The sequence below is a fragment of the Elephas maximus genome, chromosome 1 (genome assembly GCF_024166365.1).
Source record: "Elephas maximus indicus isolate mEleMax1 chromosome 1, mEleMax1 primary haplotype, whole genome shotgun sequence".
Classification (NCBI taxonomy): Eukaryota; Metazoa; Chordata; class Mammalia; order Proboscidea; family Elephantidae; genus Elephas; species Elephas maximus.
The window spans coordinates 72,513,007-72,537,810 of record NC_064819.1 but is presented as its reverse complement, the minus strand read 5'-3'; the positions used below and the strand labels follow the sequence as shown (position 1 = coordinate 72,537,810).

At 40.2% G+C, this 24,804-nt stretch overlaps 1 protein-coding gene across 7 annotated transcripts in view; it reads right to left on the bottom strand.

Annotated features, from left to right (window-relative positions):
* Positions 1-24,804, bottom strand: part of CARMIL1 (capping protein regulator and myosin 1 linker 1) — a 398,843-nt gene that overhangs the window by 29,537 nt on the left and 344,502 nt on the right. For all 7 annotated transcript variants that reach the window (XM_049884969.1, XM_049884962.1, XM_049884966.1 and 4 more), the window contains 2 exons: positions 13,455-13,521; positions 12,732-12,928 (listed from right to left, as the gene is read on the bottom strand). In XM_049884969.1, coding sequence (XP_049740926.1) covers positions 12,732-12,928; positions 13,455-13,521 — 264 coding nt within the window. The remainder of the gene's footprint in view (positions 1-12,731; positions 12,929-13,454; positions 13,522-24,804) is intronic.

Genomic DNA, 24,804 nt, shown 5'->3' with positions numbered 1-24,804 from the left:
CTTCAGTTGAATACTTCCCAACTAATAATACAAGGGCCGATTGTGAACAGCTTTGAACCCTATGCTAACGAGTATAGAATTTACTTTGTGAGCGGTAGGGAACCAACAAAGGAGTGGCATAACCCAACCTGCATTTGGGGCAGGTAATTCTGGGGCCACATAAAGGACAGACTGGAGAGGCCAGGCATTACAAGTAGGGAAACCTTTTCAGGAACACAAACCAAAGACCCTGGTAGTAATCTAATTTGGAGGTGAAGAGGAACTAATTGAGCTTGGAGAAGTGAGAATGGAAAGAAAGGAGTTGTCAAAGAAGAGGTTGAAGTTTCCAAGCTGGGTGAATGGGAGCATGGTCCTAGGGAACACAGTCCAAAGACAGGATCTGGGGAAGAAGACACAAAGCCCCATTTCAGACAAGTGTTTGAAGTTCTGTAGAAATCTAAGGCAGGAGTCCAGCAAGCAGATGAAAATTTGAGTCTCATGAAAGAAACTGGTGACACGTTATAAAGAAACTATTCATTGAGTTAGCGTTTCTCTTTGAACAGACAACTCAGAGAGACAGAGAGCGAGCTTAGTCAGATGCTTGATTTGCTGTCTACAATGGCATATTAAGTTATTATTTCACACAGACAGGTTGTGGGGCATTGAGAAGGAGCATGTGTCTTGCCCATGCTCCTGGGTACAAGGACAAGTTCTCTCGTGGTCAGGATATCTGGTGCTGATGTCTTCCCACAGAGCGGTGGGAAAGTTACCTTTTTAACCATTGATTTGCAAGGCTCAAGTTGGCTAAGGGGGAAACTTGGTTCACGGCTGCATACGCATTGTTTAGAGGCCTATCATCTGCTTTTAACAATCATCCACTTCATTCACTGGGAAACCTCCATTATGAAAGTGAACTGCTCACTGGAGTTAGGTTCACGAAATATTGAAAAGTGAGCAGACGGCAGATAATAGACAAAGAACCCTATGAAATGTGAATAATAAAAACAATTATACCTCTTGTCTGAATGGTGTTTTATACAGGAGCAAGGCTTTCCTATGCAATGCAATAGAGCAGAGAATCAGCAAAGTTGTATAATTCAGTTACAGAGAGAAACACAAGCCCACTGAAAAGCTCTTATTTTGATTACAAAAGATAAAGTTGTATACAACTTTCTTGTACTATCATTTGTTCTTTGGAAAAAGAATGGAGAAAAGAATTTCTGTAGTAATAATAGCCCCTTACATTTGTATATGGAGCCCTGGTGGTGCAGTGGTTAAGAGCTCAGCTGCTAACCAAAAAGTCAGCAGTTCGAATCTACCAGTTGCTCCTTGGAAACCCTATGGGACAGTTCTACTCTGTCCTACGGGGTCACTATGAGTCGGAATCAACTCCACGGCAAGGGGTTTGGTTTTAGTTTACATTTGCATGTAAGTTTGTATATAAGGACTCCCTGGGGGTGCAAATGGTTAACCTGCTCGCCTGCCAACCAAAAATTTGGAAGTTTGAGCCCACTCAGAGGCAACTGGGAAGACAGACCTGGCAATCTACTTCCAAAAAATCAGCCACTGAAAAACCTACGGAGCATAGTTCTACTCTGACATACGTGGGGTCACCATTAGTCAGAATTAACTCTGAGGCAACTGGTTTTAAGTTTGTATCATACTTGGGAGTTTACGTATGTTTTGCAAATTAATATTTCACTCTTATATTGACCCTTTTAACTAGAAAGGAAAGATAGTTTTATCTCCGTTTTTGGTTAGTCACAGATCAAACTGTGGCTCAGAGAATGAGGGGTGCCCCCACTTGGTCACTGACAGATGAAGGAAAATGACTGAACCCGGGACACATGGTCCTAACACAGGGTTTCCTTCCAGCGCACCCCGCTGCACACCTCGCTCACCTACAGAGGCTTTGCCTCAAGTGACCCCCCCTTCCTACTTTCGGAAAAGAAATTAAAAAAAAAAAAAAAGTATAATTTCTCCCCTTGGGCACTTTCTTTTTTTCTGCTCTGAAACAGAATTCATAGCTGGCACAAGAGGTTCTCTGGGGACACGGAGAGCATCAAGGGCTGCAGAGATGGAGTCACAGGGCTCAACAAAGCACTCTGCTTTCAAGCAGAACAGGCCAGTGTTTAGGGGTGGACTGGACCTTACAGATACCCCAGCCCAACCCTGCCATTTTAGAGATAAAGAGCCTGAGAGTACAGAGGTTAAGAGAAGTCCAGGAACACTGGGAGGTCTTCGATGACACGCAGCTTAAAATGCATCTGTTCAAACAGGAAGCAGGAGGTGGCACTGGCCTGTTAGGAAAAGCAGCAGAAAAGCTGAAGACTAATATGAAATACAGTGTGTCGGAACACTTCAAGGCCAAAACACACATGCTGTGTTAGCTCATTTTCTAGCAAATGGAAAGGACATAGAGACATCAGGAGTTCTCAGAATCCCATTTGATTTTGGTCTTTCCTGTCAAGGAATATAAATTTCTGAATGAAAAAGACAGCGGTGCTATTAGAAAAGGAGAGCAAAAACCTCCAAGATGGTAAGAGAGCCCTGAGCTAACTGGAACAGACTGCATCTGTGCTCAGGGAAAGACTTCGCAAATAAAATTGCAGGAATCATTATGGATATTTGAGAAATAAAGAAGCATCTTTTTTTTATGGTGTGTAAGTAATTGCTAAAAGGATAATTTGTGAATGCTTAAACAGTAAACCAGTGATGGTGAGGACTAAAGGCAATTGGGACCACCCCCTGCCCCCGTTTTCCCTCTGCCAGGATTATTAAGATAAATACACCAGGAAAATGCAGTAGGCAGGGCACCGGCATTTTGACAAGGCATCTGCCACATCTTGTGTGATGCGTTTGTAGGCTGGATGGAGCGATATGGGTGGGAAGTAAGTGCAATTAGGTACCTTAGTAACTCTTTGAACAAACACAACCCATGGAATGCTAATTAGTTAGTTGAATAATCATGGAATATTAGGTGCATATATTAGACAGTAACAAACATGAAAAACTGATGAGCTAAGCAATCGAGGCAAGAAATAAGAAACTCAAAGGAAGCAAATGAAGGAAGTATAGTAAAAATAAGAGAAAAATTAATGAACTTGAGAGGACTGATAAAACTAAAAGCTGGTTCTTTGAAAAAGACTGACAAATAACCCCACAAGACCAAGAAAAAGAGAAGGCATTAAAATATAATAGAAAAAAAAAATGGGACATAGCTATTAGAATAGCAGAGATTTAAAAACTCTTAAAGGGATTCTATTAGCAACTAAATGAACGAGTAGACTAAAGAGGCGATTTCCTAGAAAAATACAAATGACAAAAAAACGCTCAAGAACAAGTAGCTAACAACAGAAATAAAATCCCTAGTAAAAAATCTACACATCACACACACATACACATACACATACACCCCTACCATGCTGGGCCCAGATAGCTTCCCAGGAGAGGAGCAATCTCTGTTACACGCAAACTGCTTCAGAGAATAAGAAAGCTGAGAAAGCTTCCCAACTAATTTTGTGAAGATACCCAAACTGGACAAACAATGTAGACAAGGGGGGAAAAAAAAAAAAAGGTATCTTTCACTTATCACTTAGATGCAAAAATTCTAATAAAATATTAGCAAACAAAGTCTGCTGTTGTTGCTGTTGTGTGCCGTCGAGTCAATTTCTGACTCATAGTGACCCTGTATGGCAAAACAGAACTGCCCAATGGGGTTTCCTAGGCTGTGATCTTTTCTTTTTTTGCTTTAACAAACAGAAGTTTATTTTCTCACAGTCTAGTAGGTTAGAGGCCTGAATTCAGGGTGTCAGCTCCAGGGGAAGGCTTTCTCTCTCTGTCTGCTCTGGGGGAAGATCCTCGTCATCATCTTCCCCTTGTCTAGGAGCTTCTCAGCTCAGGGAACCTGGGTCCAAAGGAACCCCTCTGCTCCTAGCACTACTTTCTTTCTTTTTTTTTAACTGTGTTTTAAGTGAACGTTTACAGTTCGAGTTAGTTTCTCATACAAAAATTTATACACACATTGTTATGGGACCCAGTTGCTCTTCCTATAATGTGACAGCATACTCCTCCTTCCCACCTGTATTTCCTGTGTGCATTCAACCAGTTTCTGTCCCTTTCTGCCTTCTCATCTCACCTCCAGACAGGAGCTGCCCATTTAGTCCCCTGTATCTACTTAAACTAAGAAACACTCTCCTCATGAGTATCATTTTATCTCTTATAGACCAGTCTAATCTTTGTCTGAAGAGTTAGCTTTGGGAATGGTTTCAGTTCTGGGCTAACAGAATTCAGGGGCCATGTCTTCCAGGATCCCTCCAGTCTCAGTCAGACCATTAAATCTGGCCTTTTTACTAGAATTTGAGTTCTGCACTCCACTTTTCTCCTGCTTCATCAGGGATACTCTGTTGTGTTCCCTATCAGGGCAGTCATTGGTGGTTAGGCTTGGTCTTTATGGGAGCAGATCACCAGGTCTTTTCTCCTATGGAGTTGCTAGGTGGGTTCAAACTGTCAACCTTTTGATTAGAGCCAAACACTTAACCACAGTGCCACCAGCCTAACAGTACATTGTTGTTGTTGTTGTTGTTAGGTGTCACTGAGTTAGTTCCAAATCATAGTGGCTCTATGTACAACAGAATGAAACACTGCCAGGTCCTGTGCCATCCTCACAATCACTGCTATGTTTGAGCCCATTGTTGCAGTCACTGTGTCAATTCATCTCTTTGAGGGTCTTTCTCTTTTTCACTGACCCTCTACTTCACCAAGCATGATGTCCTTCTCCAGGGACTGGACCCTCCTGATAACATGTCCAAAGTACATGAGACAAAATCTTCAAAGTCTTAGTCATCCTGACTTCTAAGGAGCATTCTGTCTGTACTTCTTCTAAGACAGTCCATGGTATATTCAATACTCTTCACCAACACCATAATTCAAACGCATCAATTCTTCTTCAGTTTTCCTTATTCATGGTCCAGATTTCTCAAGCGTATGAGGTGACTAAAAATACCATGGCTTGGGTCAAGTATATCCCACATGAACTTAAAGGTCATCTCAAGAATAGATTTGACATACTGAACACTAATAACCAAAGAGCAGACAAGTTGTGGGGTGACATCAAGGACATCATACATGAAAAAAGCAAAAGGTCATTAAAAAGAAAGAAAAGACCAAAATGGACGTCAGAAGAGACTCTAAAACCTGCTTTTGAAAGTAGAGTAGCTAAAGTGAATAAAAGAAATGATGAAGGAAAAGAGCTGAACAGATGATTTCAAAGGGCAGCTAGAGAAGACAAAGTAAAGTATTATAATGAAATGTGCAAGGAACTGGAGTCAGAAAAGCAAAAGGGAAGAACATGCTCAGCTTTTCTCAAGCTGCAAGAACTGAAGAAAAAAAATGAAGCCTTAAGTTGCCAAACTGAAGGACTCTATGAGCAGTATATCAAACAGAGCAGAAACATCATGATCAAGAATGTTATAACATCAGAAAAATCTGTTAGTGTGATTCAACACACTAGCAGATTGAGAAAAAAAATAGCTGATCAATCTCAACAAATACTAAAAAAATATATACGGTCACATTGAACAACCATTCACTGAAAAAAAAAAATGAGCAAAGCAGGGTAGAAGTTTCTCAACTAGATAAGTAACAACAAAAATTGCTAAGTGTCTACCCAGTATACATTCTCGCTGGGCTACTCAGTAACAAAATCCTGATTTTATTTGGACTTACCAATGTGACTCCCGGAAATACACATTTTCCTAGAGTCCCAGAGAATGAGTTCAATATAAACGGAATGGCCAGCTGATGGCTGTGTGGGCAGTGGTTAAGAGCTATAGTTCGAATCCACCAGCAGCTCCTTAGAAACCCTATGGGGGAGTTTTACTCTGTAGAACATAGAGATTTACAGCCTCAGAGACCCTATGGGGTCGCTATGAGTTGGAATCAACTCCACAGCAGTGGGTTTGTTTTTTGGTTTGGTAAGAGAATGGACAAATGACTTCAAAATCCCTTCCAGCCTAGTGATACAGCAATTCAAACCATGTAGGAGAAAATCTATGACCTAGGATTTAGCCAATTTTAATTAGAGCTGGTTTGTTTCATCACTTGGCCAAGAAATTTGGGGTCATGGCAAAAAAAAATACGGCAAAACCAATCAACATTGACGTGTCACGCAAAGTAAAGCCATCGTATTGTATATTATAGTAATTCAGAGCATGATCACAGCAAATCAGCTACTGCCCTGGGCTTTATATTCCTTTGTATAATGAATAGATCTCATTTGAAATTCCTTCCATTGGGAGATTCTAATCAGCGCCAGAATCAGAACTAAAGCTGGCAGGTTTCCTGAATCCCTGTCCAGTGCTCTTTCCACTGCTCTATGTAGACTTTTCAATGGTTTTCCTTTACGGAAATATATTTTTCACTTTTAGTTATGATAGGTGAAAGCATAAAGAAGGAACACCTCACTGACAGTGGATGCGTATCAAGCCATCAGCACTCCTCCCTTCCTGCGAAGTGTCATATACTTTCCAGGCTCTTTTGCTGTTAGGTAGCTGTGTGGTTAAAGCTATGGACTCCTAACCGAAAGGTCGGCAGTTGGAAACCACTGGCGACTCCATGGGAGAAAGATGTGGCAGTCTGCTTCCATAAAGGCGACAGCCTTGGAAACCCTATGGGCTCTCTCTGAGTCAGAATTAACTCTATTGCAGTAGATTTGGTTTGGTTTTTTTTTTTTTTTTGGCCACGTGGTCAAATTCTGGCTAATGGCACTTAGATGAAAGTGAATTCCATCACTTTTAGGCTGGACCCTTGCATGTGTGAACCTTAGTGCTTTACATCATCCCAGCTGAGTAGACAGGACTCCAGTAACCAAAGGGGAGGGTGGAGCCACAGATGAAAGCAGCCTAGGCCCCTGAAAGACCACATTAGGGTCCTCTGACCAGAAATACTCACATTGGACTATGATGAGAGCAAGTAATAAACTCCAAAAGAACAGAGATTTAACATAATATTTATTTCATATAGCAGCTGATGTCACTCTACCTAATACACTACACTATTTTTTTCCTCCCCCTCTGCTGTACCCTTTCATATGCATGCTGGGATGTTCTAGTGCTTCAGAAATGGTATTTCCACTCTAATTTGCTCATGTGAAGTGCCTTTCTCAAAAGCAGACTTTCTGCAAGTCATCTCAACTGAAAAAAACACAGTATTTTTTTTTTTAATACAAATATTTATAAAGCTAGTTGACTCGTTTTTAATAAACATGGGTAAGAATCCCCAAATTAGTGAGGGTAGCTAAGAGTGGTATTAAATTAGTACCTTTTTTAAAATTCCTCCTCCACTTTAGTGTGGGGGAGGGAGGCAAGGGAACAAAGGCAAAAGTAAATATAATATTAATATAGTTAATAAAATGGAAATAGTAACTTTTAAGAACAGTATTTGCGTTTAATAAAAGATTGTGTACTTTCATTTATTTCTCAGGACAACCCATAAAGTAGGCAATGCTGGTATTTTAGAAACCAGCTGATGTAGGCTTAGAAATATATGTCTAGTCCAGATACACACTGCCTGGGAGTGGAAGAGGGGGTTGTCTGAGTCTGCATATTGTTCTACTATTTCGGTAGAGGAGTAAATTCTACGTGCTGCCCAGCCTTAATGTAAACTGCAAGAACAGTTAGACATACATTAATGAAGTGAAAAGAGAAGAAACTTGAATGTTTTATCTCACTATTAAAAATAAATCAAGGGTTTTCTTTTTAGGGGGCAGGGAGAGAATTAAAATGCATTGATAAATGTCTAAATTCATTATTTTTAAAAAGTCTGGTAGTTTAGAAAGATTGTGGTTTAACCCAAGGTTCAATTTTTGTACTTACTTAGTTTCTTTTCTACGAGGTTATCTACTCTTCATACTTATATATTAATTTATTTGTATATATTGTTGGCATAGAAATTAATAGTTATAGCATTAATGTTTTTGACCCAAGAGAAACTGACAAGAAGTGCCCGAGTGGTACAAACAGTTGAGCGCTGACTACAAGCTGAAAGGTTCGTGGTTTGAGCCCACCCAGAGGCAACAAGAAAGACAGATCTGATGATCTGTCTTCTGAAAGGTCACAGCCTTGAAAACTCTACTAAGAGCAGTTCTACTCTGCACACGTGGGGTCGCCCTGAGTCAGAATCGACTGTGTAACAACTAACAACAACAACAGAAATTGACAAGATGGCATTTAATTTACCCTTGGCTTTGAGAGTTTGTGGTTAGAACAGCTCACTGAGGGCATTAAAAGTCAATTTCAAGCTCTAGAAAGGCTAAGATAGACTCAGAGTGAATGGATTCCCCTCAATCCTAGCAAAAACAAAACAAATTAAAAAATGGTAATATTAAATAATGATTACTGCTGCTAAATATTAATAATAAAGGTAAGCCGTAATCTCCTCAGTCTCACCTGGAAAATGTGGATGACGGTCCTTGTGTGACAGCTACACAGGGTTGGTAGATACGAAAGCACTCTGAAAACTGTAAGCACTGTGAAATTAGAAGGCAATCTATTTTCCTACAAACCCAAGGAAAACCATGCTAATCTAGGCTTCTCAGTCCAAGCCTCTGCAAAAAAGTCAGGTCTATCACCAAAGGAGCCCAGTGGCACAGTGGTTAAGTGCTCAGCTCTTAACCAAAAGGTCGGCAGTTTGAACCCACCAGTCACACTCCTTGGGAGAAAGATGTGGCAGTGTGCTTCCATGATTATGGCCTTGAAAACTCTAATGTAGGGCTGTTCTACTCTGTCCTATAATCACCATGGCCATAATTCATAATCTGGGGAAGTCCCCTGCGTTTCAGACAGAGTACCTAGGATGGAATGGCCTGTGGTGAGCTAACCCTGCAAGTCTCAGCTCTAATGTAGACAAAGGTAAGTCTCTCTAGGCTATATCTGGTGCGTTTCTCCACTAGCACTGTCTCAGCTTCTTTCCCTTCTTTCTTTTTTAATGTATAAAGAAAAAAGTACACAAAATTCTCTTTTCTCATGGGTCACTGACTTAATGGAGGGAAAACTTAAGCCATTATTTTACATACAAGTTATATCATGATTCTCCACATGCAAAGATCCAAAGAGGAACCATTTATTCAGTAATAATCTAGAATCTAAAGTGTGGGTTATTATGTGGGATGTTAGCTTTCCCCTACCTGAAAAGGCAGCCCTTCCCTTATTATGAAAAAAAAAAGTTTATTCCTCTATGAATATACAAATTTGCTTATGTTCACTGAAAAGTAAGTCTGACAAGAAAAGAACACACTAAAATTCTTTTTCTTTTACTTTTTGAAACTAGGTCAAGCTGTTCAGACTCAAATGAGGAAAATAAACCAAACACAGTTAAAGCCTGATCTAGTGGGAGTAAATATATTGACCTTGCAGATAATTTGCTGTGACCTTCATGAATCTTTGTCTGCAGTCATCTACCTACTCATTGAACAAGGATTACTGAGTACCTACTATATTCTAAGAGGCCCTGGTGGCGCAGTGGTTAAGAGCTTGGCTGCTAACCAAAAGTTCAGCAGTTTGATTCCACCAGCTGCTCCTTGAAAACCCTATGGGGTAGTTCTACTCTGTCCTATAGGGTTGCTATGAGTCAGAATCAACTCCGAGGCAATGGGTTTGGCTTGTGGTTTTACTAAGTTCTAAAGCGATATCGAGTGCTGAGGATAAACTATGGATAGTAAATCACATGCCCTGCCTCCATGGAGCTTGCTGACAAGGGGAGAAGAGTGATGAGAAAACACTACATGACAAGAGCATGACAAAGTGTTATGGATTGAACTGTGTCCCCTCAAAAAATATAATGAAGCCTTAACTCTTGGTACCTGTGAACATAACCTTGCTTGGAAACACAGTCTTTGCAGATGTAATTAGTTAACAAGAGGTCATACGGAAGTAGGGGAGGTCCTAGCCCAATATGACTAGCCTATGTCCTTATAAAGAGAGGAGAAGAGACATAGAGATAAGACACACAGGCACAGAGGGAAGAAGGCCATGTGATGACGGAGGCAGAGGCTGGAATGATGGGTCTACATGCCAAGGAACACCAAGGATTGCCAGGAAACACCAGCAGCTAGGAAGAGGCAAGGAAGGATCCTCCCCTAGAGCCTTCAGAGAAAGCATGGCCCTGCCAACACCTTGATTTTGGATTTCTGGCCTCCAGAACTGTGAGAGAATAAATTTCTGTTGTTTTAACCCTTTAGGACTGGAGGTATATATACCTACCACTTACTTTTTATACCTCTGGGGTTCATTGGGAAGCTACTGTCCCACTGACAGCACATGCTGCTGGCAGGCAGGGCCCTATATCACAGTTTGAAACTGAAAAAACAGGCGTGTGCTGTGAATTACTGTTTTGACAGGGTATTGTATGAAGTGGTGCTAAATCACTACATTTTTGGTAAGAAAAGCATGAATTTTAAAAATGCTTATTTGGTATACATTTACACCTCTGGCCTCTGGGGGCAGAATTTGTGTTCACAAGAAGTGCACATATGTACCTCTGGGCTCTAGATATGATTTGTAGAATGAGACATAAAACAAAAACTATATTACCTACCAAAAATTCAGACACACTCTATGATTCGGCATGCCCTCCATTACTGAAAGCACATAGTATTAACAAAAAATTAAAAGCAAAAAATAATTGGGTCACAAAAGGGTTAGGCCACCCAGTTTGTACTTTGTTACTGCAGCCCTAATCACAGGGTAACCACTGGGCACTGGAGGAGCCAGGGCTTCCACAGAGGGCCACTCAGGCTGTGCCCTGGGCACCACTAGACTGTGGGAACAGTACTCTGGAAGTTGTGCAGCAACAGCCCTGGGGGAACACAAAAGGTCAAGACAGAGAAGGCTCCCTGGAGAAGTTGTCCTCAGCGAGATCTCAAAATGAGCCCAAGAAGCACAGGGCTCATGAGGGGAAGCAACAAGAGAAAGGCTGCAGCGCTGGAGGACTGGAGACCAGGATGGGAGTTAGGGAAGGCATGAGATAGGGCCAGGGAGGAAGACGGAGAGCAGGCAGGGATCAGGGTGGGAAGGTGGTGTTCGGATTATACCCAGGTTTCTAACTTGTCAATGAGTGATGCTCCATTGGGGAAAGGGAATATAAGAGGAAGGGCAGGTTTGAAAAGAAAAATAGGCTCTAAATTTTGAATTTGTTGAGCCTGAGGTGCTCTGGGACATTGAAAAGGAAATGTCCAAGAGGCACGTAGATACCTGAGTCTGGAGCTCAGAAGACAGAGCTGAGCTGGAGATAAGAACAGGAGCCAACAATGCAGAGACTGAAACCATGGTTTAGATGAGATCACCCAGACAGCAAATAAAACACTTAAAGTCCAGGCACAAGACAAATGAAAAGCTGTCCCTAGAAATACAGGTAAAAAAGAGGAGTATAACGACTCAGTGGCCAGGAGAAAATGGCCTTTAGGAAAGATGGAGTTACTGGTGTCAAGTAACTGCTGAAACATCAAGTAAGATGAAGCACAAAATACATTTACTGGATTAGGTCAGGGTGACCTTGGGAGGGTAGTTTGGGGTGTGGGTAGTATAGAATAATAAGGTATTGGTGATGCAACAGTCGAATTCTCACCTTCCATGTGGGAGACCTACATTCGATTCCTGATGATGCACTTCATGTGTTGCCACCACCCATCCGTCCATGGAGGACTACATGTTGCTATGATGCTGAATAGGTTTCAGTGGAGCTTCCACACTAAGATGGGCAAGAAAGAAAGGCCTGGAGATCTACTTCCAAAAATCAGTCAATACAAAGCCTCTAGATCACAGTGATCTGATCCACAATCGATCACCAGGATGGCACAGGACAGGGCAGCATTTCATTCTACTGTGCATGGGGTCGCCAAGAGTTGGGGCCAACTCAATGGCAGCTAACAACAGGTAAAGAATGACAATTTTGGTGGATTGTGGGGTTACAGGAAGGTGATGGAGACAGACTGTAAACACAAACAAACTTTTTCAGGAAATTTGGCTGTTAAGGAGAGAAAAGACATTAACTGGAGAGAGTCAGGGGTAAATTACATTAAGGCTCATTAACATAGAATTCAGTCTTCTACTGCAGGAGAAAGAGCATCTCAGGATGCCGAAGGTCACACAACTGGTTCCCACAATATCAGTTTCCAGGTTATCAAAAACAAAGGCCCCAGAGCAGCAGGTCAGGACACTGAGGTGGGGGGAGTGTACATGTATACTCCAAAAACAAATGCAAACTATTTTTAATTATAAATAGATTATTTGGTACTTATTTTATATCTTTTCATCCAGACACCATAAAGTGCTAAAGATGTAGTCTGTTTATCTCCATCCACAAAGCGAAACTAGGGACTTCCAAGAGCATCCTTGTTCTGAAGCCTTGAAAACCTTGAGAGTGTGGCCTTCTCCAAACTACAAAACCAGCTGGTGTCAAGTTGACTCAGACTCATGGTGACCATGTGTGTCTGCATAGAACTGCATTCCACAGTTTTCAATGACCAGTGATTTTTTGGAAATAGATTGCCAAGTTTTCTTCAGAGGCTCCTCTGGGTGGACTCAAACCTCCAACCTTTCAGTCAGTAGCCAAGTGTGTTAACCATTTGTACAACCCAGCAACTGCCACCAAACTACCAGCTCTCACATTGTGTGATGTATTTCATTGAGATTCACCAGCTTTCCATCTGAGAAGGAAAGGATGAGGGAGAGACGGGGTTTCTCTAGACCACCTACCGCTGCTTGAGTGGGTTGCTGCTTCTTATTCCGTTTGGGCCTTAATTTGGTAAAGTGCTCCAGCTTCTTCCCTTCCTCGGAGGGCAACTCTGAGATGAATCCTGAGCTCCGCTTCTCTTGTCTGATGGAAGGGAAGGGAGGGTCTTCAATGTGAATCGGCACCTCTTCCAGTGCTTTATCCAGATCAAATTCCATTTCTAAAATAAAACAAAGGCCCAGACCAAAACTTACTGCATACAGACTGATAAAAAAACAAATTCCCCAAAGTAATTTTAAGTCTCTTGTGGCATAGAAAAGCCCCATTTACAAATCACTGAACTTTCTCAATATTTACCCATCAGTAACATTTGTTGCTAAGGAGCCCAGTGGTACAATGGTTAAGTGCTTGGCTGCTAACTGAAAGGTCAGAGGTTCGAACCCACCAGCCACTCCAGGGGAGAAAGATGTGGCAGTCTGCTTTCATAAAGATTTACAGCCTTGGAAACCCTATGGGACAGTTCTACTTTGCCCTATAGGGTTGCTATGAGTGAAAAATAGACTCGATAGCACACAACAGTATTTGTTGTTGCTGTTGAGTGGATTCAGAATCATGGTGACCCCACATGTGCAGAGTAGTACTGCTCCATAGGGTTTTCAAATGTCACTGAAGTGGCCCGAGGTTCTTGCTGAAGGGTGTTTCATAATTACAAGGAAATGATTGGCATTAGCTAAAAACTCACTTACCAAAGGCTCTGGAAACGGGCCGCAGCATTCGGCTATGGATACTCTTCCTTTTGGATTTAGGAGTCATCTAGCAATAAAATAAAGAAAGAACTTAGAGAGTTAATCACAGAAAACCTGCCTTCCAAACCTCAGTGCATTCCAGTAGATAGTTTAAACTTATTGCTTATTTCATTTCCTTAAAGGATGGCTTAGTAATATCTAATAGTCTGACTGAGAAGACCAGAACGATACATTCCTAAATGTTTACGATTTTCTTAAATGATACATCTGTCTTCTTGATTTTCCCCCAGTCCTAATCAGTTAAATTCGATTTATATAGCTGGAAGGAACAATGAGTGATACAGAACTTAGCTGCAAGCTATATATAAGGATGCTAAAATGGAAATAAAGAATACGATTGAAAGATGGTAAAAAATCAGTCGCTATCATGGATTGGATTATATCCCCCCAAAAATGTGTGTATCAATTTGTCTGGGCCATGATTCCCCGTATTGTGTGGTTGTACTCCATTTCGTGATTGTAATTTTATGTTAAAGAGAATTAGGGTGTGATTGCAACACCCTTCGTGAGGTCACATCCTTGATCCAATGTAAAGGGGGTTTCTCTGGGGTGTGGACTGCACCGACTTTTATCTTACAAGACATAAAAGGAAAGGGAAACACAGAAATTGGGGACCTCAGTATAACCAAGAAAGCAGTGCCAGGAGCAGAACCTATTGTTTGGACCTGGGGACCCTGTGTGGAGAAGCTCCTAGTCCGGGGGAAGACTGATGAGAAGGCTGGTGGAGAGAGAAAGCCTTCCCCTGAAGCTGATGCCCTGAATTTGGACTTATAACCTACTTTACTGTGAAGAAATAAATTTCTCTTTGTTAAAGCCAAACACTTGTGGTATTCTGTTATAGCAACACTAGATGACTAAGACAGTCACTAAATATTAAACACACAATTATTCATCATTCATTGTGAGCAACATGGAGCTTGTAGTATGTCACATTCAAGCAGTTAACACTTTTGTTTCACATTTCTGCCACCAAAATTTTTGATCTTTACGGGCAAAGACTAAGTGGGAAAAGTGCCATGATTCAAGAGTCTCCATCTGCTGTCACTTCTCAGTAAGATATCTTTGATCCTATCAGTCCTTTAAAAATGAGGCCAAAAATCAAACCAAAGCCAATATTTCCTAAGGCTATGTTCCTATATTTGGAGTCAATTGTTGATTATAAAGAGGCAATGCTAAAAAAAAAAAGCACTGTCCTCTCCCTCAGTAGGATCACACGAAAGTTAAAGGTGGAGAAAACCCTTGTCATCACCTACACAAATTCAAAGGAAGAAATGAGGCCATGAAGAAGATAAAGACAAACATTCAAGCCGTCAGTAGGAACAGTGCCAGGGACAGTTACGGAAGTCAGCCCAGCATTCTTCCTGCTGTATCATTCATTATCAATATACGGATAGATTTTAGGAATGTTTCAACTTGTTTAACTGATGCTGGAGATTGGTATTTATGTAATCGAAGAGATAACATAACTAAAAGAACTTAGTTTGTAGACTTTCATTTCATTTAATAGGTTTCTCAAAAAATCCACATGGTTGAAAACATTCTTTGCTTCAAAGAATGAACTGGTAAACACTGACTTTTAAAGCAAACAACATTACCATTTTGACAATTATGCCAGTTTGAATAATAATATTCTTTTGTCATTACTTATTGTTGGGAGAAAAGGGAGAGAAAAAATAATGAGCAATTGCATTTAAATCCAGACTAGTCTTCCTGAAATACACAATGAAAGCTGTTGATTTGATTTTTTAAAGATTTTGTTAAAGGCAGACAAGCTGAGGAATATCTATAAGCAAGAAGCTTAGCAGGTTCTATAACATAGTCAGTTCGAAGCAACTGGCAAGGAACCCAGTTTTAATGCAGTCCTGCCCAAAACTGGCCTTGCAGTCGGCTGGAAAAGTTAGCAGCCTCACTGGTCTACTCGTAAGTGAAAACTCTGAAAACACTTCTCAGGAGACATAAACTATCAAAACATATGCTGTGTTTAGTCTTGAAAAGCTCTTCAGTGTTCTATCTACCTACGCACAACCATGATAAATAAAAGGATCAAGAAGTAGCTTGAGATGTAAGTTCCAACCAATTTCATTTAAATAAAAAAAAAAAACCCCGTTGCTGTTGAGTCGATTCCGACTTACAGCTTCCTATAGGACAGAGTAGAACTGCCCCATAGGGCTTCCAAGGAGCGCCTGGTGGATGTGAACTGCTGACCTTTTGGTTGGCAGCTGTAGCTCTTAACCACTAGGCCAGCAGGGTTTCCTTTCATTTAAATAGTTGCACATATATATCAAAGAAGTTCAAGAAATGAATGGAATGAAGATGCCCTCCAACTTTTTTTTCTTCCATGACTCTTGATCACATTTCAGGTAAAGGGGTTAATGGGCAAAGGTAATCTGGCTTCCTATCATTAAAGCCTTTATAATAGATGCCAAACACATGTAAGACACCTGAAAATTATGACATTTCAAATGTATTAATTCTTTAAACATATGTAAAAAAAAAAATCCATATCCCATATATAGAAACAGTCCCATTTACAGATGAGACTTAGTTTGGGTCATTAACAAACCTGTTGATATTGTCAGATGCCATAGGGTTGATTCTGATGCATAGTGACCCCATGTACAACAGAATGAAACACTACCCAGTCCTGTGCCATCACCACAGTCCTAGTTATGCTTGAGCCCATTGTTGCAGCCACTGTGTCAATCCATCTCATTGAGGGTCTTCCTCTCCTTTGATGACTCTCTACTTTACCAAGCATGATGTCCTTCTCCAGGGACTGGTTCCTCCTGATAACATGTCCAAAGTACGTGAGATTAGTCTCGCCAACCTTGTTTCTAAGGAGCATTCTCGTTGTACTTCTTCTGAGACAGACTTGTTCATTCTTTTGGCAGTCTCTGGTATAACCAATATTTTTCACCAACACAATTCAAAGGCGTCAATTCTTATTCAGTCTTCCTTATTCATCAACCAGCTTTCACATGCATATGAGGTGACTGAAAACACTATGGGTTGGGTCAGGCGCACTTTAGTCTTCAAGGTGACATCTTTGCTTTTCAACACTTTAAAGAGGTCTTTTGCAGCAGATTTGCCCAATGCAATGCATCTTTTGATTTCTTGACTGCTGCTTCCAAGGGTGTTGATTGTGGATCCAAGTAAAATGAAATCCTGACAACTTTGATCTTTTCTCCGTTTATCATGATGTGGCTTACTGGTCCAGTTGTGAGGATTTTTGTTTTCTTTATGTTGAAGGCTGTGGTCTTTGATCTTCACCAGTAAGTGCTTCAAGTCCTCTTCACTTTCAGCTAGCAAGGTTGTGCGATCTGCATAACACAGGTTGTTAATAAGTCTTCCTCTAATCCTGATGCCCCGTTCTTCTTCATATAGTCCAGCTTATTTGCCCAGCATATAGATTGAATAGTATGCTGAAAGGACACAACCCTGATGTACACCTTTCCTGACCTTAAACTACGCAGTATCCCCTTGTTCTGTTTGAAAGACTGCTTCTTGATCTACGTACATGTTCCTCATGAGCATAATTAAGTGTTCTGGAATTCCCATTCTTCGCAATGTTATCCATAATTTGTTATGATTCACGCAGCGAATGCCTTTGCATAGTCAATAAAACACAGGTAAACATCTTTCTGGTATTCTCTGCTTTCAGCCAGGATCCATCCGACATCAGCAATGATATCTCTGGTTCCACGTCCTCTTCAGAAATCAGCCTGAACTTCTGGCACTTCCCTGTCGTTGCTTTTGAATGATCTTCAGCAACATTTTGCTTGCACATGATATTAATGACATTGCTCAATAATTTCCACATTCAGTTGGATCACCTTTCTCAGGCATAGGCATAAATATGGATCTCTTCCAGTCGGTTGCCAAGGTAGCTGTATTCCAAATTTCTTGGCATAGACAAGTGAGCACTTCCAGCACTGCTTCTGTTTGCTGAAATATCTCAAATGGTATTCCGTCAATTCCTGGAGCCTTGCTTTTTGCCAATACCTTCAGTGCAGCTTGGACTTCTTCCTTCAGTACCACCGATTCCTGAGTATATGGTACCTCTGGAATGGCTGAACATCCATCAGTTATTTTTGGTATAGTGACTGTATATTCCTTCCATCTGCTTTTGACGCTTCCTGTGCTGTTTAATATTTTCCCCGTAGAATCCTTCAATGTTACAGCTTAAGGCTTGAATTTTTTCTTCAGTTCTTTCAGCTTGAAAAATGCCAAACGTGTTCTTCCCTTTTGGTTTTCTATCTCCAGGTCTTTGCACATGTCGTTACAATGCTTTACTCTGTCTTCTCAAGCCGCCCTTTGAAATCTTCTGTTCAGCTCTTTTATTTCATCATTTCTTCCTTTCACTTTAGCTCTGGTGGCATAGTGATTAAGAGCTACGGCTGCTAACCAAAAGCTGGTCGTTTGAATACACCAGATGCTCCCTGGAAGCCATACAGAGGAGTTCTACTCTGTCCTAAAGGGTCGCTATGAGTTGGAATTGGCTTGATCACAATGGGTTTTTTTGGTTTACTTGACTTTTAAGAAAAAGTTTTAGAGTCTCTTCTGACATTCATTTTGGTCTTTTCCTTCTTTCCTGTCTTTTTAACAACCTCTTGCTTTCTGCATGTATGATGTCCTTGATGTCATTCCACAACTCATCTGGTCATCGGTCATTAAGTGTTCAATGAGTCAAATCTATTCTTGAGATGTTCTCTAAACTCAGGTGGGATACCCTCAAGATCATACTTTGGCTCTCATGGACTTGTTCTAATTTTCTTTGGTTTCAACTTGAACTTGCATATAAGCAATTGATGGTCTGTTCCACAGTTAGCCCCTGGCCTTGTTCTCACTGATGATACTGAGCTTTTCTATCGTTTCTTTCCACAGAGGTAGCCGATTTGATTCCTGTGTATTCCATCTGGTGAGGTCCACGTGTACAGTCACCATTATGCTGGTGAAAAAAGGTATTTGTAACGAAGAAGTCATTGGCCTTGGAAAATTCTATCACGTGATCACTGGCATCATTTGTATCATCAAGACTACATTTTCCAACTACTGATCCTTCTTCTTCGTTTCCAACTTTCGCATTCCAATCACCAGTAATTATCCATGCATCCTGATTGCATGTTAGATCAATTTCAGACTGCAGAAGTTGGTAAAAATCTTCAATTTCTTACTCTTTGGCCTTAGTGTTTGGTGTGTATTAACCGGTCTTCCTTGTAGGCATATGGATATTGTCCTATTACTGACAGCGCTATACTTCAGGATAGATTTTGAAATGTTCTTTTTGAATGTTCTTTTTGATGATGAATGCAACATCATTTCTCTTCAAGTTACCATTTCCAGCATAGGAGATCATATGATTGTCCAATTCCAAATGGCCAATACCAGTCCATTTCAGCTCACTAATGCCTAGGATATCGATGTCTGTATGTACCATTTTTGATGATTTCCAATTTTCCTAGATTCATACTTTGGACATTCCAGGTTTCGATTATTAATGGATGTTTGCAGCTATTTCTTCTCATTTTGAATCATGTCACATCAGTAAATGAAGGTCCTGAAAGCTTGACTTCACCTGCTTCATTACAAACCAATGCCCATCTATAAATAGGTAATTCAGTTTAACCTGATTTTAGAGACATCGAGAAACATACAAAATCATTGGGATTTTTGGTGACTGACATCAGTCAAAAGAGAACTAGTTTGCTCCTCTTAGCCCATCTTTCTAGTGTGCCAAAGACTAGTATACAAAGCTTGAATATCACAAAAATGCATTGTAAAGTATTTCACTGCCTTGCTTTATCTAATGCACTCTTTACAAGTGCAAATAACTTCTAATAGCATTTCAATATATTTGACTTATCTCTTAGTTCCAAACTTATGCCATGTTTGGACAGTGCCCATGGCCTTTGTTAAAATAGGCAGGACTTGCAATCAGGCTAGTTTCTACAATGGATATGAAGAATACAACCCAGTTCCACACATTTCTCTTGACTGACAAATTGTTTTATTATCTTTTTTCCTCACGGGATTTAAGTATAATAGCAAAGAGAAAAAAAATCTAATTTCTCTAATATTTTTCTTCCTTTTCTATGGAATTTTTTTTCTTAACAGTCTTACAGAAAATATCTACTTGTTCAATCTTATTGATTTATTCTGATGATCCCTAAAGCAGGGAAATGTAAGAACAGACTTCTTTTATCCATCTAAGTGTACATTTAGCAACAGATATGAAATGTTCTCTAGAGACGTGGTCTATCTTCACTGCTCCTCTCTGTCACACACATAGGCTCCTTGGTTAGATGAACTCCATCTTGGAAAAAAAGTTGACTTTATCATCACTTATAGAACTGTTAACTCTCTTCCCTTTATGTATCAAATGAAAGGGTTAAGTTTCTCAAACCATTTTTTACCATTACCTTTGATAGTACATAAACAGTTTCTGAGTCAGGGAAACCACAAACTACCTATATCAGATGAAGGAGGTCAGCTATCGAAACAGAAGAGCTGTTCAATGCAAACAGACTTTTCACAAACCAATTTGTGGTTAACACTGCCAGCTATTGCTTTACGCCTAGATAAAATTACCTTACCTTAAAAAATGCATTTTACGAGTAGTAAGTCATTTTCAATATTCACATCCTCAAAAAAATATTAGGAAAAAGGTGTTAAGCCATTATTTAAAAAATGTAACTTATAAAAGTAAATCCTGAACTTAAATCCTAAAGACTTCTTTTTCATCCTAAGATCACAAGCCACCAATAAATCCCCACAGTGGCAGATAATGTGAACAGAACGCCATGGCTCTTTTCTCAAAGATAAGAATCCAGAAGCAGCATCCAAGTCTACGTTACTCAAAAAGTCTTATTCATTTGATCCAATTTTTGTAAAGGACTTAAAGCTATTCTGCATGTCACTCAATATAGATATGTCAACAACGACCACAAGTTAAAGACTAATGTTAGAAATCTTATAAAAAATCCAACATTTCTTTTGCTATTAAGCCCAATTTTAACCTGTCATTCTTAAAAAATTAAAACAAGGTCTAAATTGCTTCTATCATCAGAAAAATAGGATGGGGTATGTTCTGTTTTTATATATTTTTTTATGTTCTGTTTGTTTTCACCAAGTTTGCACAAAGAATAATAAACAACCCTTTTACTCAAAGCCCCAGAATCTGTAATTACTTTTTCTTCTAGAGGTTCAGAAAACAAAACACAACAGTATCAGTTGAGAATCAGGTTAGTAAAATGCTGCAAATCGAAGAGGCAAATCATACTGTCAGTTTTCTAGAACCTTGGGTCCAGAACAGGTAATATGACAAGAATCGGGGCGGGGGGGTGGGGAGGGAACCTGGAAGTGTAAGGAATCATGCTTTTTTTCTTTTCTTTTTTTTTACACGAATGGAATAAGCACTTTTTCCCTTTTGAAGGTTTACAACGTCTTCATCCACACTCTGCTTGCTTTCAGCACACGACGATATTTGAAATTCATCGGCTGTTTTGCTAGCTGAACCATCTTGTAAAATCCAATCTTGTCTCTAAATTGCTGCCTATTTCATTCAGGAACTGCAGATGGATGACAACAACATGGTCTCCCGGGAGACCAGCCAGGCGGCACAGAAGCAAATGGAGCACAAGAATGTAAACTAGTACAGCCAGAAACTGCAGAGCCACCAAAAAAATACTTACACTTGTACAGCAGAGGGTCTCCATGCAGCAAAAAGAAAGGGGAAAAAAAATATGAATGGAAGAGGGATAAAGCAACAGCGTCACTAGAAAGGAGGGGGGAAAGAGACACCATTCACAAAGAAACAGAAAAGTTAAAATACATAAAAAGCCACTGTGGCAAAAGGGCAAGGCAGGAATGAAGCCAAGACCTTACTAGCTTACAGCACTCAGCCTGGCTATTTATAAGCAGAAGCACAAGTAAAGCTTGAAAAATTGCAGAAACTCTTACTTATAGGTATTATCTCTTTTGCTAAGTGTGTGCAAAGTGCCAGTTATCAGCCCCACAAGCCATTAATCCCATTTAGGGGACAAGGAAGTCATCAGTTGCAGAGGCGCATGGAGGACATAACAGTGGATGGATATTGCAAAATGCTCCGGCTCCCAGGGCCACAGGACTGGCCCCAGAAACCAAGTGTGCAAATTGTATCTCTAGACAGGAAACTGTACAGGTATCCCTGCTGGGGGTCTTTTATGTCATTCCATGTTCTCCACCACATTTTAGGATTCAGCATCCTTCAATTCTCTTTCTCTTTCAGTCATCAAGCTTTTCGGGACAGGATCTGATGCCAGGAGCTAGCATGGTTACCTATCTATCCACAGTGTGGTTTAATATTGATGACACCTTATGTTAGTAGGGGTATAGGTCACCTTGTTCATTTCAGGGCATTTACATTTCACATTAAATCTCTAATTAAATAACTATTAAAGCCTCATCGGTCATTGTAACTGTTAGGGCATCTTACTATTCTGAAAAAACCATCAAAGAAAGGAAAAACAAAAACGACAAAAAAGAAAAACCACCCCAAATCCAAGAAGTCCAATTTAGAATGTCAAACTTTATGAAAACAAAGTGTGTGCGTGCGTGCGTGTGTGTAGGGGCTGCAGTTGAACAGGGGGAGTCCTTTCCAAACCTCCTGAAAACACACCCAGAGGAAAGCTACCTACCTTATCTACCTGGGGTCAACGTTTTTGTTTTTAGTTTTTTACATGTTCTTTTTTTTTTGTGTGCCCATTTTTCTCAACATAAAACAGGATGAACATACAAGGCTTCTCAGCTTGTAAATGCTGTTACAGTAAATGCTTTGGGTTCCTTTAGAGGGAAGGTGGCACACAAGTAAAAGGCACTGCCCATTATCATCATCATCATCATAACCATCGATATTATTTGCTTATCAGAAAAGGATTCCACCAGCAATGCTCTAGAAGTCTTGATCTCCAGACTTCTAATTTCTTACTGTATTAGGTAATTCTCTTCAAATAATACTCATTTTTATGATAATTAAATTAGTACAAGGAACAACCTTGCTAAATGAAAGGAGGAAAGGTAAAAATACGTTTTCCAAATATTCCTGAATTGCCCCAAGTAAAGACTCCTGCCTGTTTTAACCAGTATCCCCTCAAACACTTCTTTAAAGGTGTGTGATATGCATACATACATAATAGAGTTATAGCTAATGGCTGAGTACCACAGACAATTTTAGAGTTTCCTTCTCTTTAGTGAAAGGTTAATTCAACCAGGCCAAGGACTTTTGTCCCAATTATCCACCTAAAGATCATTATAAGTGAAGGTGACAAACTTTTCAATTGATTCATCTCCTAAAATGACAGGCAAGCAAAAAAAAAAAAAAAGTTCCTATGACGAGGGAAACCATGGCAAGCAGACAAATCAACTTTTAACTTTTCAATGGCTTAAAGTTCATTAATTCATTCCTCTATTCCTTCTAGAGCTCATTTAGGCAATACTGACTGACTTCAACGTCTCCCCATCGGGACAAAGGAAGGAGCTGTGGGCAAAGAGAGGCCTCCTCTCTCAGGAGTATATCTCACACTCAAGGCTTTGGCAGCCAAGGACTGGACTCAGATTCTGGATCTGCCACTTCCTGGGGTGTGGGACTTTGGCCAATTCTCTTTTGAAGTTAGGTCTCAGTGTTCTAGTTTGTAAAACAACTTCTTGTGAGGATTAGATAACGACTACAAAGTGGTCCATTGTGCCCATCAATGGCCTCAATAAATTGGTAGATTATTAGCATTATTAATCCTGTCATTATTTTATTCTTCTATTCCCAAGGAGAAAGAGTGTGTGGTGGGGTAGAAGAGGGAGGCATGCTTAAGAAGTAGATCTATAACATCAAACACTGCTATCAATCTAAAAGCCTATCAATAGGGAAATGGATAAATAAAATGAGGTCTATTCAAATGATGGAACAGCATTTAAAAGGGGAAAAAACAAAAACTCGTGTAATAACATGAACAAATCTAAAAACATAATATTGAATGAAAAAATCAAATTTCAGAATGATACATATGGTATGATGCCATTTAGGTGAATTCTAAAATATGTAAAACCATACACTGTTTGTGGATACATGTGTATGTTTGAACATGCATGAAATCAACAGGAAGAGTTCAACCAAACTCATGACCGTGGTGCCTTTGGGGAAAGGGGGAGAGGACTGAGACTGCCCTCCCCTCCGCCAAAAAAAACTCCACTACTGTGGAGTTGATTCTGACTCACAGCGACCCTACAGGACAGAGCAGAACTGCTCCATAGGGCTTCCAAGGGTGTAATCTTTGCGGAAGCAGACAGCCATATCTTTCTCCCTTGGAGTGGCTGATGGGTTCAAAACACCTACCTTTCTGTTAGCGGCCAAGCGCTTTAACTACTGCGCCACCAGGGCTCCCTAGTGAGACTGTTAGAAGTGGTTAAATGAGGCTAGACCTTTATCTGTATTCCACAAATATTTATCGAGCACCTACTGTGCTCTGGATTCTTTTGGAAAAGTGGAGGTATAATAGTGAATAAGACAGATAAGGTTCCTGAGCTTATGCTGTGGTGTTAAGAAATACACTGGCAAAACAAAAATGATATAACATGTTAACAGTTATCTCTTTAGGCTGCTAGGAACACAGGTGTTTGGTTTATTTATTTTATACTTCTCTGTCATTTTTAAAGAAATCACAGAAAGACTTATTTGTGAATGTTGTTAGTAACCAGTGAGTCGATTCTGACTCATGGCGACTGCATGTGTTACAGAGCAAACTTGCTCCACAGGATTTTCTTGGCTGTAAGCTTAATGGAAGCAGATAGACAGGCCTATCTTCAGTGGTACCACTGGTTGGGTTTGAACCACCAACCTTTAGCAGTCGAGTGCAAACCATCTGTGCCACCTAGGGCCCTTCACATTAATAATAATAATAAATCTTACATAAGCTAGAATCATCCCTTCTCCCACCATATTTCACAATCCTCTTCTGATTTTATTAACGTCTCTATAACAACTCTCACAGAAATGGGAGGACTCTGTCTGCCAATTTGTCCTCACTTTTGCTCTTTAAGATTCTTATTCTGAGAGGTTTTCTCTTGGCTCCTTCCTGGGCTACTGTACCATTTACCGGAATATTATGGTGTTCTGGTGTCTTCTTTACGTATCACATCAAGAGGTTAAACAGATAACTCAGGATTAGAAAAAATCCTAATGTATCAACTAGGTGGTGGTATTTAGAAATAAACCAAAAAACCAAACCCATTGCCATTGAGTCGATTCTAACTCATAGTGACT